Consider the following 14,153-nt stretch of genomic DNA (forward strand, 5'->3'; position numbering starts at 1 on the left):
AAAAACGGCTCGGTTTTTAAATGTCTTAAACTTTGTCTTGTATCGTCACCAGGTGTGGATCATGGCAGCTCAAGTTCAGGTGGTGAGGCTATGTCATCTCCAGATTCCTTTAAAAGAGTGGTGGATGGTTGTGAGATGGTCACTGTTGTTGCCCAGGGAGACTATCTGAGTACATATAACCCAGAGATCCACCGCACTGCTAGTCTTCCCCGTGGCTGGCACCGTCTCAACAGACATGATGGCTTAGATAATGGAAGTGAGTTCCGTAATTTCGGCGTCACCACCTCAACTCCTTGCAGTCCACGCTCTACTCTTGACCGCCGGGGATCAACTGGAAAACAAGGCTTTTTCTCTCACAAGAAGGGTAGCATTCCCCCTCTGCCACCGGTACGCAAGTCTAGCCTTGACCAGCGCAGCAGGGCAGCCAGCCCTCTCCATCAACCCAGTCATGGAGCGTCACTGATGGGCAGCTCAGCAGATGATGCAGGGGTATGTGGCTCTGTAAGTGTTGCCAGACGAGGCTCCGGCATAGACAGCAGTAGACTTTTCAGTGCCAAGTTGGAACAGCTTGCAAACAGAACCAACTCGTTAGGTCGGGTACACAGTTCCCATAATAGTTCCCACCACTATGACTGCTTCTCCTTGGAGAGGGGTGAGAGCCTGAGAGGAGGAGTTAGGGGGGACAGCACCATGCCTCGTACTGGCCGTAGTCTCACCCGTGCTGGATCAGTATCTTCTTCTACTGCAAACGCGCCCAACTCCAGTTTAAGTTGCAGTACTGGTTCAAGCAGCGCTCCACAGTCACCAGCCAAAACCAGCAGCCAGTCAAAAATCTCAGCTGTGAGTAAGCTGCTGATGACCAGTAGTCCCAAAGCCAGGAGTTTGTCTGCCTCCAGCACCAAGACCTTGAGCTTCTCTACCAAGTCTTTAAGTCAAACTACCAGCCGCAGTTCCAGCCTTCCTCCTAATGGAAAAGTAAGCTTCTTTTTTATTTTACTCTGAACAAACATACCATCCCTCATTATAACTTCTCTAAAAATTACTAATTAGCACCATCAACGTGACCTACTCCACTCCATTTGGTTATTCTATATGGTCTGAGTTTTGTGATGAGCCCCCCAGTGATATGCTCCAATAACATACAAAGTGCAAATACAGAGTTTTGAGAAAATTGGTTTGGTAGTGTTTGTGTAATGTTACTTACCTACAGACAAACAATCAAACAAGTCATTCCTCTGTTTCCTCAGCCCCAGGGCTCAGTACAGGTTCCTCTGCAGCAGCAGGGACCTTCTCCTGCATCCTGGTCTACCCAGTCTCTGAGCCGCAGTCGTGGAGGAAGCCTGTCAGCCAAGCTGCCTCTCAGGGCTGTTAATGGTCGTATCTCAGAGCTCCTCCAGGGAAGTGCAGGCTCCCGTTCCAGGAGTCATACCCAGGGAGGAGGCACAGATCCTGGAGAGGAAAGAGGAGTTGGAGCATCAAGGTTAGTGTCAAATTTACAATCTTTCATTTAATACTGAAGGCAATTTAAAATAAAGGTACAAAAGTTAAAAGATTCTTCCTTGTAAACACAATTTCATGTTTGTCATTTTAATTTGTAAGGAATCCTGACACCTCTTTACTTGATTTCTCAGTGGAGGGGCTGCTGGAGCAGGAAGTAGTGGTGTCAGTGGTGGCAGTGGTGTCAGTGCTGTCAGTGGTGTCAGTGGTGTCAGTGGTGGCAGTGGTGTCAGTGGCGGTAGTGCTGGTGGCAGTGGTGTCAGTGGTGGTAGTGCTGGTGGCCTTGGCGATGAGAAAGCAGCCGTGGTCCAAACACTACCTTCTCCCTACAGCAAGATCACAGCTCCCAGAAAACCACACAAATGCAGTAGTGGCCATGCCAGCGATAACAGGTATGACTTCCAAGCTGACCAAGAAAGTGAGATTAAAAAAACATGTCATATTTTGTGTATACCATTAAATGTGATCCCATTTTGGCTCCAACAGCAGTGTACTGAGTGGCGAGCTCCCTCCAGCCATGGGGAAAACAGCCTTGTTTTACCACAGTGGAGGCAGCAGTGGCTATGAGAGCATGCTGAGAGACAGCAGCGAGAACACAGGAAGCACCTCCTCTGCTCAGGACTCCCTCAGTGAGCACAGCACAGCCACTGCTTCCTCTAGACGCAGCTCCAAAGGCAGCAAGAAGAGCAGGAGCAACACAGGTCTCAGTTAAACTCTTGAACCTATTATCTATATTACTGCTATGATGACATTTTCAATCCACCACATCTTTGACTGATCAGAATTCAAACAGTAAACCTTATACACCTCCTTTCTGTGTGTTGTGATTTAAATATTTGCTCCGATCCAGTGTAAGCACATCTGGAAACAATCAGGAAGAGACGCTAGACCTGATTTGGTTTTATTTGTTTATGCATTTGTTTGTTGAGTAAATAATTAATTAATTCCTAATTATATTTTACATTTTACATTTAAGGTGTTCATTTATTGTGCATTTTGAGGTTCATATTTTCCTCAATCATTGCCTTTCAACGTATCAGAACAGGTGCTATTTAACACAAATTGAACACCAAATTAGCAACAATTATCAAAACTCAATCAGACCAAACAATGCATTTTTGTCAAAGAATGAATCGAGGAGTTTACCTTATTTAATTTTCTTGAACCCTAGCTCAGCAACAAAAAAATGTTCAACCAGAAGACTCTAAAAGCCTTGACAAAAAAATACTGGAAAGTATCTATGATAGAAAGACAAGAAGAGATAAAGCACAGTGAAGTAATAATAGGCAGGTGGGAGAGAAATAAGAAAGAAAGCTGTGCTTGCCATAGGAGCCAGGTAGGAAAGGTGACCCTGACCAACCATCTGTGAAATGGTGAAAGGAATCTGCTGGTGAGGGGTGTAATGAATATATATTCATAACAACACCACACAGAGAGCCTGCTAATGTGGTCTGCAATTTACACTCTAGTGGTTAACAAAGAGGATGGATATGCGCATAAAACCAGATCGGACAGAGGCAGCTCTTTCTCATGGGTCTCTCATTATTGATTTACACAGGAATAATCCTTAACTCTGGGGTTGTAGGATGTAACAAATGTGAATATATTCTCATTTTACTTTAAAGTCAACTGAACCTGCACCTGAGAGGACACTCAAAGCTAAACCATCCCCAAAAGACACTAAGACATAGACAGAGAGAGACAGGGCTGCCAATGTTTCCTGTACATGAAAGCGAAGACAGGTAATGACAGGTATGTCAAAGATAGACATAATAGTTCGGTCCTAAATTTAGGCAAAGCTGTTGACAGGCATCACTGCAGTGTGTCCTGTACTTAGGCCTGCGTCTTACAGATGATACAGTGTGCTGAATTGACGGTCGTTAGTGTAAGAGATATCCGCAATACTAGTCAGTTTCTGGTGTAGCTGGAGGCTAGAAGCATCATTTGGGGTCTTCCTACATCCATAAACTTTAAAATCTTACTTTCTTTAAGCATGGCATAACATAAAATCTGTCTCCTAGTTAGTCTAATACATGTAGTTGGTTTTTTCCATGTTTTTATCTGTTGTCTTGTGGTGTGTTCCATTTACATTAGAAATGTAATACTTGGCTGTGATTGGATAGCAATTGGATCTTGATACGGACACCAGAGACGTGTGTTAACACTAGGTGTAAATGGATGTGGTGAAGTGCTATCTGAGGAATGCACCATTGTTCTTCTGTTCTGGTTTCTTTTTCTTTTTTTCTTTTCTTTTCTGTGTTTGAACTTGGCCCCCAGGTCAGCTTTAGCAGGCCATTTGAGTCAGTGAAGGTACACGTGCAGTCATTTTTTCTTTGACTCTGAATCGCATTATCTGGGTGTGTTAATGAGAATATTTTACTATTTATTTTAGTAACTTTTCACTTGAACTTGAATTCGTTTTTATCTGATGTCATGTAAACCAACAGACTCGGTGTCAAGAATAAAGGAGATGGAACATTTTGCCCAAATTACATCAACCTTTGAATTTATCAATTATTTGTTCCCAGAGATTAATCAAAACTGAAATGCTAAATGTGGAGAAATTCCGATTGTAGTTGTGGCATCTGAAATAAACCTTGATTCTTACTGTAAATGGTGTATAGCAAAGAAAAAACAGAAGTCTTGGCTTGGACATCCACTGTCTAAGCTGGAAGCTACGAATTATTGCCTCTTGTCACCAGGGGGTAATTTGTCGCTAGATGATACTGCTGATGGGGCACACACAATTTGGTGCGTATGTGCCTTGAGAGAAAGAGAGGACAGATGTGTCACAGATTGAAGCACTGTGTGATATATGAGAGAAAAGTTAATCACATCTCCAGTGGAGTCTTTGTGTTTGATTCCCATTATATGAGATCCACTAGCTCTCAATTTGTCCCGCGTGACTCCACCTGTCCTCATCTTTTATCAGATGTCACTCCTACATTTTCTACCTCCTTTGCCCAATTCTCCTTCTCCTCCCTGTAGACTATCAGTCTTTCTCTGCCGTCTTATATGCTGCTTCCTACTATGCAATGGACTACAAATATATCTGCTTGACCTTTCTGTGCCACACGTTGCCTTGTTAAAATCACGGCTGTCGTCTTGTCTTTGCTGTGAATCACACTCACATTCATTTTCGAATGGTTCCTAATTTCTATGTAAAGTGAGTGTGTGCATGGGTTTGCATTCTAGTGTCCCCCGACACATTATTTATTTTTTTTTAAATTTCAGTTCACAAACTCACTTTCTAAGAGTGAACCTAATAAACCGGTGTGGTCTTCTGCTGCTGTCGGCCATCTGCATGTTGTGTGTTCAATCTTCTGCATACCTTGGTTGTAGCAAGTGGTTATTTGTAGTTGCCTGTATCGTTCTGAACCAGTCTGGCAGATTTCCTCTGACCTCTGGCATCAACAAGGCATTTTCACCCAGAGAACTGCCGCACACTGGATAGTGTCTCTTTTGTTTTTTGTTTCTTTTAACATTCTCTGTCAACACTAAAGAATGGTTGTGTGTGAAAGCCCCAGCAGTTTGTGTAATACTCAGACCAGCTCATCTGGCACAAATAACCTTTAAATCACTTCTTTTTTTTTTACCTTACTTGTTTTTCCAGGCCTTCAGCGTCGTCGTCTCATCCCAGCGCTGACCTTGGACTCCTCCTCCTCCTCCTCCGCCTCTCATCGTTCCTCAAAACAGGCCATCACTTCTTCTTCCTCCTCCTCCTCCAGCCCTGGCGCATGCTGGGTAGATGGACCTCTGGGACCCCCAGGTTCCTCAAACCTCCGCAGCACCACAGCAACAACTGAAAACTTTGAGATCAAGGTTTATGAGATAGATGATGTTGAGCGACTACAGAAGAGGAGAGACAAAGGAGGGAGCAAGGTGAGTCAGATTCATAGCCCACTAATTCGAATTCACCCACCCTCAAACACTGACGCGCCAAACACAGGAAGATTTGCAATACCAGGGGTGTTTTCATAAATATTGGGGGCCCCAGCCAAAAAGGACCTTATGGCCCCACATCAAACTGGATTAAAGCAAACAAGTAGCATTAGGCCAAGTTTATGCTGGCACATTAAAAGCATATAACAAGAGAGTAAAGCAATAAAGGGTTAGATAAAGTAGGATCGGACGAGTAGCAGTCACAGTGAGAAGCAGTAAGTGTTCTGTTCGAGGTAGCTGGAGAAGATAAGAGACATCAGAGGGTAAGGGATCTGAGCTGCTGAACTGAATACGCCAAAGAGTTAAAAGACTTAAGAAAAAACCGACAGGTTTTAACACTCAACAGTAAGGATTTATAAATGAACATTAGAGCTCAGTGTGTGAATAGTAAGCATTTTTAATAAATCTACATCTTATTTCCCTCTGTTCCTTTACTTCCAGCGATCTAATATAATACAGACTTGATTAAGCGGCTGCAAATTAATGCATAGTGCAGGTTTTTAAACCCTGATGAATTCAGGAGAGAGGGCATTGTGCGCTGTGTTAGAGAGGAAAGGAGAGAGAAAAGCATGAAATATAGATTTTCCCTGCAGCAGCCTTAAGAAGCCACTTAACCCCCAACTGCTCCAGTGGAGCAGCTCAGTGTCCAAGTGTACTCTGCGGTGGTCACACTGGGAGTTGTTGAGGTGTGATGTGAATTTTTGTAGCTGTGTGAATGTTAAGCAGGCTGCTGTTAAAACAGGGACACATGTTTCCCTACACACCTCTCTGAATAAATAACACTGATCCGTCTGTCCTCTATCCCTCTCTGTGTGTCAGGAGGTGGTGTCTGTGAGTGCAAAGCTTCGTCTGCTGGAGCATCGCCAGCAGAGAATCAATGAAGTCAGAGCCAAGTATCACTGTCTGAAGAAAGAACTGGAGCAAACCAAACAGTACCTGATGCTCGAGCCACAAAAATGGACCACTGAGTGTAAGTGAGGCACGGACACATAAGCAAGTGTTTGTGTGTATGTGTGTGTGTGTGTTCGCACGTGTTCTACAACATTCTCTGTCTATTGTAGTCAGACTGTTTTCAAAATCATTCCTCAGGTGTTCTCTCCTGGATTTGACTGGCATTAATCTCTAAATTTAGTTAATGTCGATAAAGGCAATGAAGAGACCAGATATTGTCTATAGCAGGCATTTTCAATCCTGGTCCTGGGGACCCACTGCCCTGCATGTTTTGTAACACACCTGATGAGCTCATCATTTGAATCAGGTGTGTTGGAGCAGGGCAACATCTAAAACATGCAGGGCAGTGTTCCCTGAGGACCAGGGTTGGGAAACACTGGTCTATAGCACTATTCGGATGGGATTAGTTTTACATGGGTAGGTGGAGTGATGTAATTTTACCACAGGACATTTCACACTGGCATAATAAATCTCAGTCAAACTACCACAAGTGGGAGGAGTAAATCGATTTACGCACCGCCGTCACCTCCTGACGTCACGTGCGTATGACGTTGCTACCTGTGTGTACTGCGCTGCCTCCTGATAACACAAGCGCAGACACACATCAACATGGTGCAAAAACACAAAACTGGACCAGAGAGGAAATGCTGTGTTTAATTTGGGTTTGGGGAGAACTTTTGCTCCAGAGGCAGTTTGAGGCCATGATGCATTAACTACACTATTTGGGAAGAGATTTATTTACTCAAAGCAATCAGAAGTCCAGTGCCTCTGGCAAGTGCTTTTGACCTTCTTTTGGTTCGAATAATGGAGGTCATTCCACAGACTTGTTCAACTGCCTAGTGCGAAACTGAAGTGCGTCCATGCTTGAAATTCCTGGGAAAATTACTAGTAAACAAGATATGAGAAAATATTTACACACATATTCACTGATGGTCTATTTGCTCGGGGTAATTTTCACCCAAGGTAAAAGTAGCCAGAATTTATATTGACATCGCCCAGTAATGATTACTGACGTGACACATTTGGACCGGACTTACTGAGAATCACTGAGAATTAAAGGAACAACTCCAGTCTGCCGTCTTACCGTCTTTTTCTCTGCTTGTCTGTTTAATATCCAGTCGAGCTCCAGCAGGTCTATGAAGTGGACTCAGTGGAGTATTTGGAAGCCTTGGAAATGGTAACGGACAAACTGGAGACCAGAGTCAACTTCTGCAAAGCTCATCTCATGATGATCACCTGCTTCGACGTGTCCTCGAGACATCGGTAGACAGAGGGAGAGAAGAGACACAGGAGGACGAGAGGTGGACACACAGCAAGACTTCATCAGATGTTGATTAATCTAACATGTTTAGTTTGAATCTCCTAAATATATACATCCCTGGATGACTGGATAGATGGAAGGAGGGGCTACAGGGAATTTGTCAGACTTCCTTATGACTCCAAATGTACAGTCGACAGAAGGACGGATGTATGGAGAGATGGAGGGATAAAAGAAACGGAAACAAACAGATGACCTTGTAGATTTTGATGGAAACAGGCACAAAGCAGCATCTAATGGACAGGTTTCTGTGAATCAGACAAACATGGCTGCCCAGAAGCACAGACAGATGGTTTTGAGTCTGAAAAGAAACATAATCAAGTGATGACATTTTCACACAAGTGAATGATTGGACTGCGGAGGAATCTCTGAGACTCAGACGTTCATTTAGTCATGCATGGAGAAGAAAAAGGAGTGGAGAGTGAAACAAAAACTGCCATTTTTTTGAAAGCAGGGGAGGATGAAAGAGAGGTGAAGAACAAATTCTCCCATAATGTTAGAGGAGCACTTTTTAAAGTACACACACAGTTGAGAGCCATTGACTTTAAACACCGAGCGTTGACTACAGAATTGCCTGCTATTGTGCATTTGCTGAAAGAGAAAGATAGTAGGACAATGGAAATGATTAAGATAAGTGCCTTGTGGACATTTCAACAATACTGAGACCAATTCTCTCTTTCTCTTTGTCTCTGAATTTGTGTACATGCATTAAGTTTGGTGCTAGAATAGAAAAAAAACACACACACAAAAAAAGACAAGTGTCTTCGAAAAATCTTTGAATTTATAGCCATTATTAAATGTGATGTTTTCCCGTGGCTCAACGTCTTACTATAGTGGATTGGATTCAATTTAAAAACTTTGGGTTCCCAATGCCTCGTTTCTACATAGCTCTGTATCCGTATACGAGTAAACCTGGAAATGTACTCATGCCGACGGCAACTTTCGTGATCAACTGCACCTCAACTATTTTTCTGTCCAGAAATAACCTCCATGTAATTTAAAAACATATACACATTCCACTGGATTATGAACAGATTCTGTTCTGTGCTGTTTCACAGTATAACCCTGTTCAGTCATTAACGCAGGTGCCTGCTTTTGACGTTGGTGCTTGCTGATAATGTTTTAGATTGCTTTGCTGCAAAGGCAGTTGTTCCCAGTGCTGGAACCACCACCTTTCCACTGACGGTGAAGCCAGTACTCACCGCTGCTTTGTAGAACAGCCAATAGGAGGCGCTCTCCCTCTCAGAATTGCTCTGAAATGATTGGTAAAGTTAAAGTGACTTCAGAGACTCAGTGTCCTCAAGGCACCTACATTATACTGAAAGATTATCTAATCTTTAAACATCAACAAACATATGTTGCCTACCCCAGCTTTAATGTTGGTATAGCTTTTCACCAACGGAGAAGTGCATAGCTTGGTTATGAAGCCAGGACACACATAATGAGAAATTAATGAAACAGACAAAAATCTGACATTTTCCCCCGACTTTATTCACCTACAGAGCACATCTGAATTTTGACCCTCTGGGGCACACGTATAATCACTCTGATGCAGCCGTAATGGCTCTTTCATGTACAGTAACACGTCTGAGTCACAAAGGTGAGGAAATGAAAAATGCTTTTCTATGTCCCACTGTTAAAAGTACAAGTCCATGGACTGACACATGGACCGTCTGTTGTTTGTATCTGTGTTGTTATGCTCTATTCTAAAAGAAACTGAATGATGTGTCAATGTGTGTGTTTTATATTAAGGTATCTTTTTTTATTTGAGTTAAATGGGACCATGTAAAGACTATGTATGATAGAAGGATAATAGAAAATAAGGTATAAAGAGAGATTAAAAACTAAAGGAAGATATACAGTATTAAAAGTTAATACCTTTAAAGGTCCAACATGCAACATAAATAATGCCTCACTAGACAACAGGAAACAAATATGTAAATATATAGCAGAGCACTGATGTCACGTCACACTTTTCTATGTGTGGTTATCAAACCTCTTCTTTGGCAGCAGGTGTAACGGTTGTTTATCGTGACCAAAATACAAAATCCAAGCCCATTTCAACACTCGGTTCATTCTGCGTTTAGGATGTCCTGTACAAACAAGGGGATTATTGACTTCAACAGGACTATTTGATGCAACAGTAAACGCGGATAGCAGCAAACCATGCAGGGAAGATGGCAGAAAATAGTTCAAAACTTCCACATCCAAACAAAGAACAGACAAGGAGAGAGATAAGACGAGGCTTAATATTGTTCCACAATGACTTGGAGTTAGTCTTTCTCCACCTGGACTCAGAAGTAACTTGACATTGTGTTAGATGTCTGTTTTTACTTGTGACATGACATTTGTTTTTGCTCTATTGCAATGGCTAGTGACACTTAAATATTGCATATTGGACCTTTAAGGCTTTGTTTTATTGCAATCAAAGTAGTGAAATTAGACTACAAAGGATACCGTACTGCAATTCTGTATCCAGACTAAAAAGTATATATTGAGAAATGAAGCTAAAGAAAGACAAGGATGACGACCAAATTAAGAGACATGTATCATTGCCTGGTTCCATTTCTTTGAATGGATAGAAAATGTGTTAATATTATCTATGGTGCTTGAAATGCTTATGATCTTAATGTTTGTACAAATATAAATATATGAAAGAGCCTGTTTCCCTCTGAAAGACAGACCAATACTTTGTCAAACGCTTCTTCTACATCGCCATCGATTGTCGTCAACACCCACCACCCGTTTCCTCTGAATGCTCTTTGCCCAGGAAGCAGAGAGCATCCTGGGCGCCATTTGTAGTCTGAGAGGGGGGAAAAGTAAAGGAAGAGACGTAACAGGAGAGGAAACGCTGGTTTGATTCTTTGAGACACATTCTGTTTTTAGACACAAAACCAGGAAATCTACAGTATTTGAATTCTCATGCCTGAATAAAAATGTGCCACTTATTAATTTCATGTGGGACACACCTGCGAGTTCCTGTATCTACAATGTGTTTACAGGCCCATGAAGTGTTTTTGAAGTGCACCTGCGACGTCTCTTATTTCCTTTACTAATCTCCCAGTTCACTGTAGTCATGAATGATGTTTTTATTTATTTGAGCTCAAGAGAGCAGAGTTGACGTTGTTATTTATTTACGCCTTACGACCTTCGGAAGTTACTATGCATTTACGGAAAAAAAAAAGAAATTGTACATTGCTGAGCCCATGCCATAAATATATATATACTGTACACATAACACATATGTGCTCATCTTTATTTTGGATATTTTCTGTTGACTTCCTTTGCTCTTTTTGTTCCGGTTGGGAATTTTAATGGGTTTGGGTTTCCTGAAATGTCCACATGCAGATTCAACACAAGAGCTACAGTCCATCTAATACTGCGCAGACTTTAAAACGATGGATTTATGGTTAATTAAGGTGTTGCTTAATATGTGAAGACTACACTTATGAGGGTTTTAAAAAAAAATATGATAAGTGTTGCTTGCCAAATAGTGAGACTAGCCTTCATAGATACTTTGTCTTCACCATAGACCGACATTTAATCTAACAGTTTTGTCATTTCCTTTTACTCAGTTTTACTAAATCTTTTTTACTTGTAAATGTAGGAGATTATCTCATTCCTAAATCCTTGATATATATAGAGTTACAATCAGATATTCAGTTACCATCATCATCAACCTTTTCTCTCAATAATTACACTCCCACACATCTACAATGTACGCAAACTACATTCTCAAAACAACACACAGCGTCGATATTATGCTCAAGCATATGAGGCAAAGACAAGTGAAGGAGAATGTTCATGGAGACTTAATGACACACATTATTTAAGGTGTTATGAGGACACTCTACTGTCTTTCTATGGTGAGTGAGATGGAAAAAATGATCTCTCCCTGCTCTGAAACTAATCCAGGAAATGAATATCAATGTTGTGCAAGAATTCATGCTTTGCATAAATGAAGATTATGCAAAAAAGTGTTGCAAACAACATAATGAGAATGTACTTTAGTTGTGTGGGAATTTTCTCTCCCCTATTAGTGAGGTCGACGCCACACCGATGGGTTCCTTTTTGGAACTAATGAAACTCATTAGTGAGGGAAAAAAATGGGAGGATGGAGTTAATGAGATCTTGTCAAATAGTGAGACTTTGTTTGTGTGTCTCCAAGTGTTGATGAACCATTCACTAAGCAGCAACACCCAAATTAATCACCTCAGTATTGGGAGGTCTTACTGTAAAGTGGCACCGAAAGCTTATTAACTTGAAATCGGCTGTGTGTGTTGTGTTAAATGAACTGCCAGAGTTATATCGTCCAGTATTCATTTGTGCCATGAGTTAGCGGATGTTTCAGGAACCTCTGAGTGAGCGGAATGTCTTTCAAAAATGCTATGTGTGAGGTTTCCCTCTCAATGTGTCACTGCCAAATATTCTCTGGTAGCGCCTTATAATTCCAGCAATAACTACAGTATGAAAAACACCTGAGGTCACGGTCGACTATTCAGGAATAAGGGTTCCTTTTTCATCTGTGGAAATAAACAAAGTGAGGTTAATGTTGACATAAAGTCAGAAATGAGCAAACGTGCAGTTTGTGCTGTTGCATATTTTGCAGGAACGTTGGTGAATTATAATGTGTTATCTAGAAATCTGACACACAGCATGTTTATAAGAAGTGTGTATAATAATAGGGGTCAGACCACATTTTTTGGCTAAAAACAGATTGTTGGGGAAATCTCTACAGAGCCAGTTTATGACCCATGAATATTATAGTGAATGTGAATTGGGAACGTCTCACGTCTACGATTCGATATCATCCTGTAGACTGGCTGTTTTGAAAAATGTGGTGCGGCACGTTGTGTTGATGGAAAAGCAAGACGGGGGGAATGTAAATAAAGGAATGTACTGGAAGAGTTAAGACTGTTGACTCCTCATTCTTTCAACAACACATTACATTCATTACTACAAAGCTTCAGTTGATTTGTTTTCTCTGTGAGTTTCTATATTTAGAATGGTTCAGCTATTGCTTTACAAAAAGGTTTTACCTCTCAAGATTCACAGTACATCTTTGATGTTCGTTTTAATACATACTGTTAATACGTGTGTGCGTGTGTGTGTGTGTGTGGACCTTACCCTGTAGGCAGTTTTCTCAGTGACATATTGCCCTGTTCAGCTTGCTTTGATCACCCACACACAGCAGGGAAGAGGAAGGAAAAGGAAGGAAGGATAGGGAGAAAAAGAACGAGGAAAGAATAGATGAAAAGAGGGAGCAGAACAAGGGAGGTGAGGTAGTAAAAGGGAAATGTACGGACAGAGAGAGACAGAGAGAGAGAGAGAGAGAGAGAGAGAGAGAGAGAGAGAGAGAGGGAAGTGAAAAGAACAAAGGATTAAGAGTTCAGGAGATTGGAAGAAGAGACGAGGCATGGAAGTGCTGCAAGAGAATAAAATGGGTGAGGAGGGGGACAACAAACCACATTTGCAAAAAGATTTTCAACAAATCAGTCAGTGCTCGTTTTTCCTTATCTCGTGTGAATAAAAGTTATTAATGACCAGAAGCGAAAGGTGAAAGAGTTTTGTTGTTGTCCCTGGAAGGTGAAGGCAAATTCAAAACACGATCAAGTTCAAAAATGTTCTGTGAAAGATGACAGAAAGATGGGAGACATGGTGTGAACAGTGAGATATGGTCCGTCCTGCCTTCTGCCTTTTTTTTTCTCCATTCAAGGAGAGATTATACGAATATCATGAATATACAGCGATAACCACAGGCCATTATCAGTGAACCATGAAAGGCAGAACGATCTTTCCCGAGATCAGATCAGCCATGACGGACTGTTGTTGCTTCTCCCCTGTGTCTGAAGAAAAAGCAGCATCAAGGAGCAACATTGAGACATGACGTGTTTCCTGCTCATTCCGAGGGTCAATTTGTAGCTTTATTACGGTTCAAATTTAACTTTTTAAACGTATCATTTTTATGTTGAAGACTGATTGCACGGCGCATTAGAAAAACGACAGCGTTCACACTTTTATATGTCTCCCATAAGTCTTGCTTTCACTACTTTATTGTCTTGTCTGCCAGAATGCAATTTCCCCCAACATGACAACCAGTGACAATTAGATTTATGGCACAAATGAAAAACATTACTTTGTATTTTAAACAAGGAAGGTATCCGCAGGGATGGTGAGGCGGCTGACAAAATAGGAATACATAATATTTCGATATTTTGGCCGACTGTTTTCCTATTTGTCACGTGTCTTATTAGAAATAGCAGGTGGTAGAGCAGCTTCACAACAGACAGGAAGAAAGGAGAGTGAAGAAGAGTGCTGCTGCTTTGACTGCTGCCTCTTTTCGAAGGATTCTGTCACCTAAGTAAAACCAAACACAGCTTTTCAATCATTAAAGTCACAAAATAACACATATTAAAACTTACTGATGGAGAGAGCAGTGGATCAA

At 41.5% G+C, this 14,153-nt stretch overlaps 1 protein-coding gene across 4 annotated transcripts in view; it reads left to right on the top strand.

The window, feature by feature from the left end:
* The window catches only part of kif26ba (kinesin family member 26Ba), an 84,509-nt gene extending 73,368 nt beyond the window's left edge, over positions 1–11,141 (top strand). For all 4 annotated transcript variants that reach the window (XM_058629790.1, XM_058629793.1, XM_058629791.1 and 1 more), the window contains 7 exons: positions 53–975; positions 1,248–1,480; positions 1,632–1,889; positions 1,984–2,198; positions 5,111–5,379; positions 6,259–6,409; positions 7,509–11,141. In XM_058629790.1, the coding sequence (XP_058485773.1) occupies positions 53–975; positions 1,248–1,480; positions 1,632–1,889; positions 1,984–2,198; positions 5,111–5,379; positions 6,259–6,409; positions 7,509–7,657 (2,198 nt within the window). In that variant the 3' untranslated portion in view covers positions 7,658–11,141. The remainder of the gene's footprint in view (positions 1–52; positions 976–1,247; positions 1,481–1,631; positions 1,890–1,983; positions 2,199–5,110; positions 5,380–6,258; positions 6,410–7,508) is intronic.
* Positions 11,142–14,153: the final 3,012 nt, after the last annotated feature.

Source organism: Solea solea, chromosome 5 (assembly GCF_958295425.1).
Source record: "Solea solea chromosome 5, fSolSol10.1, whole genome shotgun sequence".
In the NCBI taxonomy this organism is placed as follows: Eukaryota; Metazoa; Chordata; class Actinopteri; order Pleuronectiformes; family Soleidae; genus Solea; species Solea solea.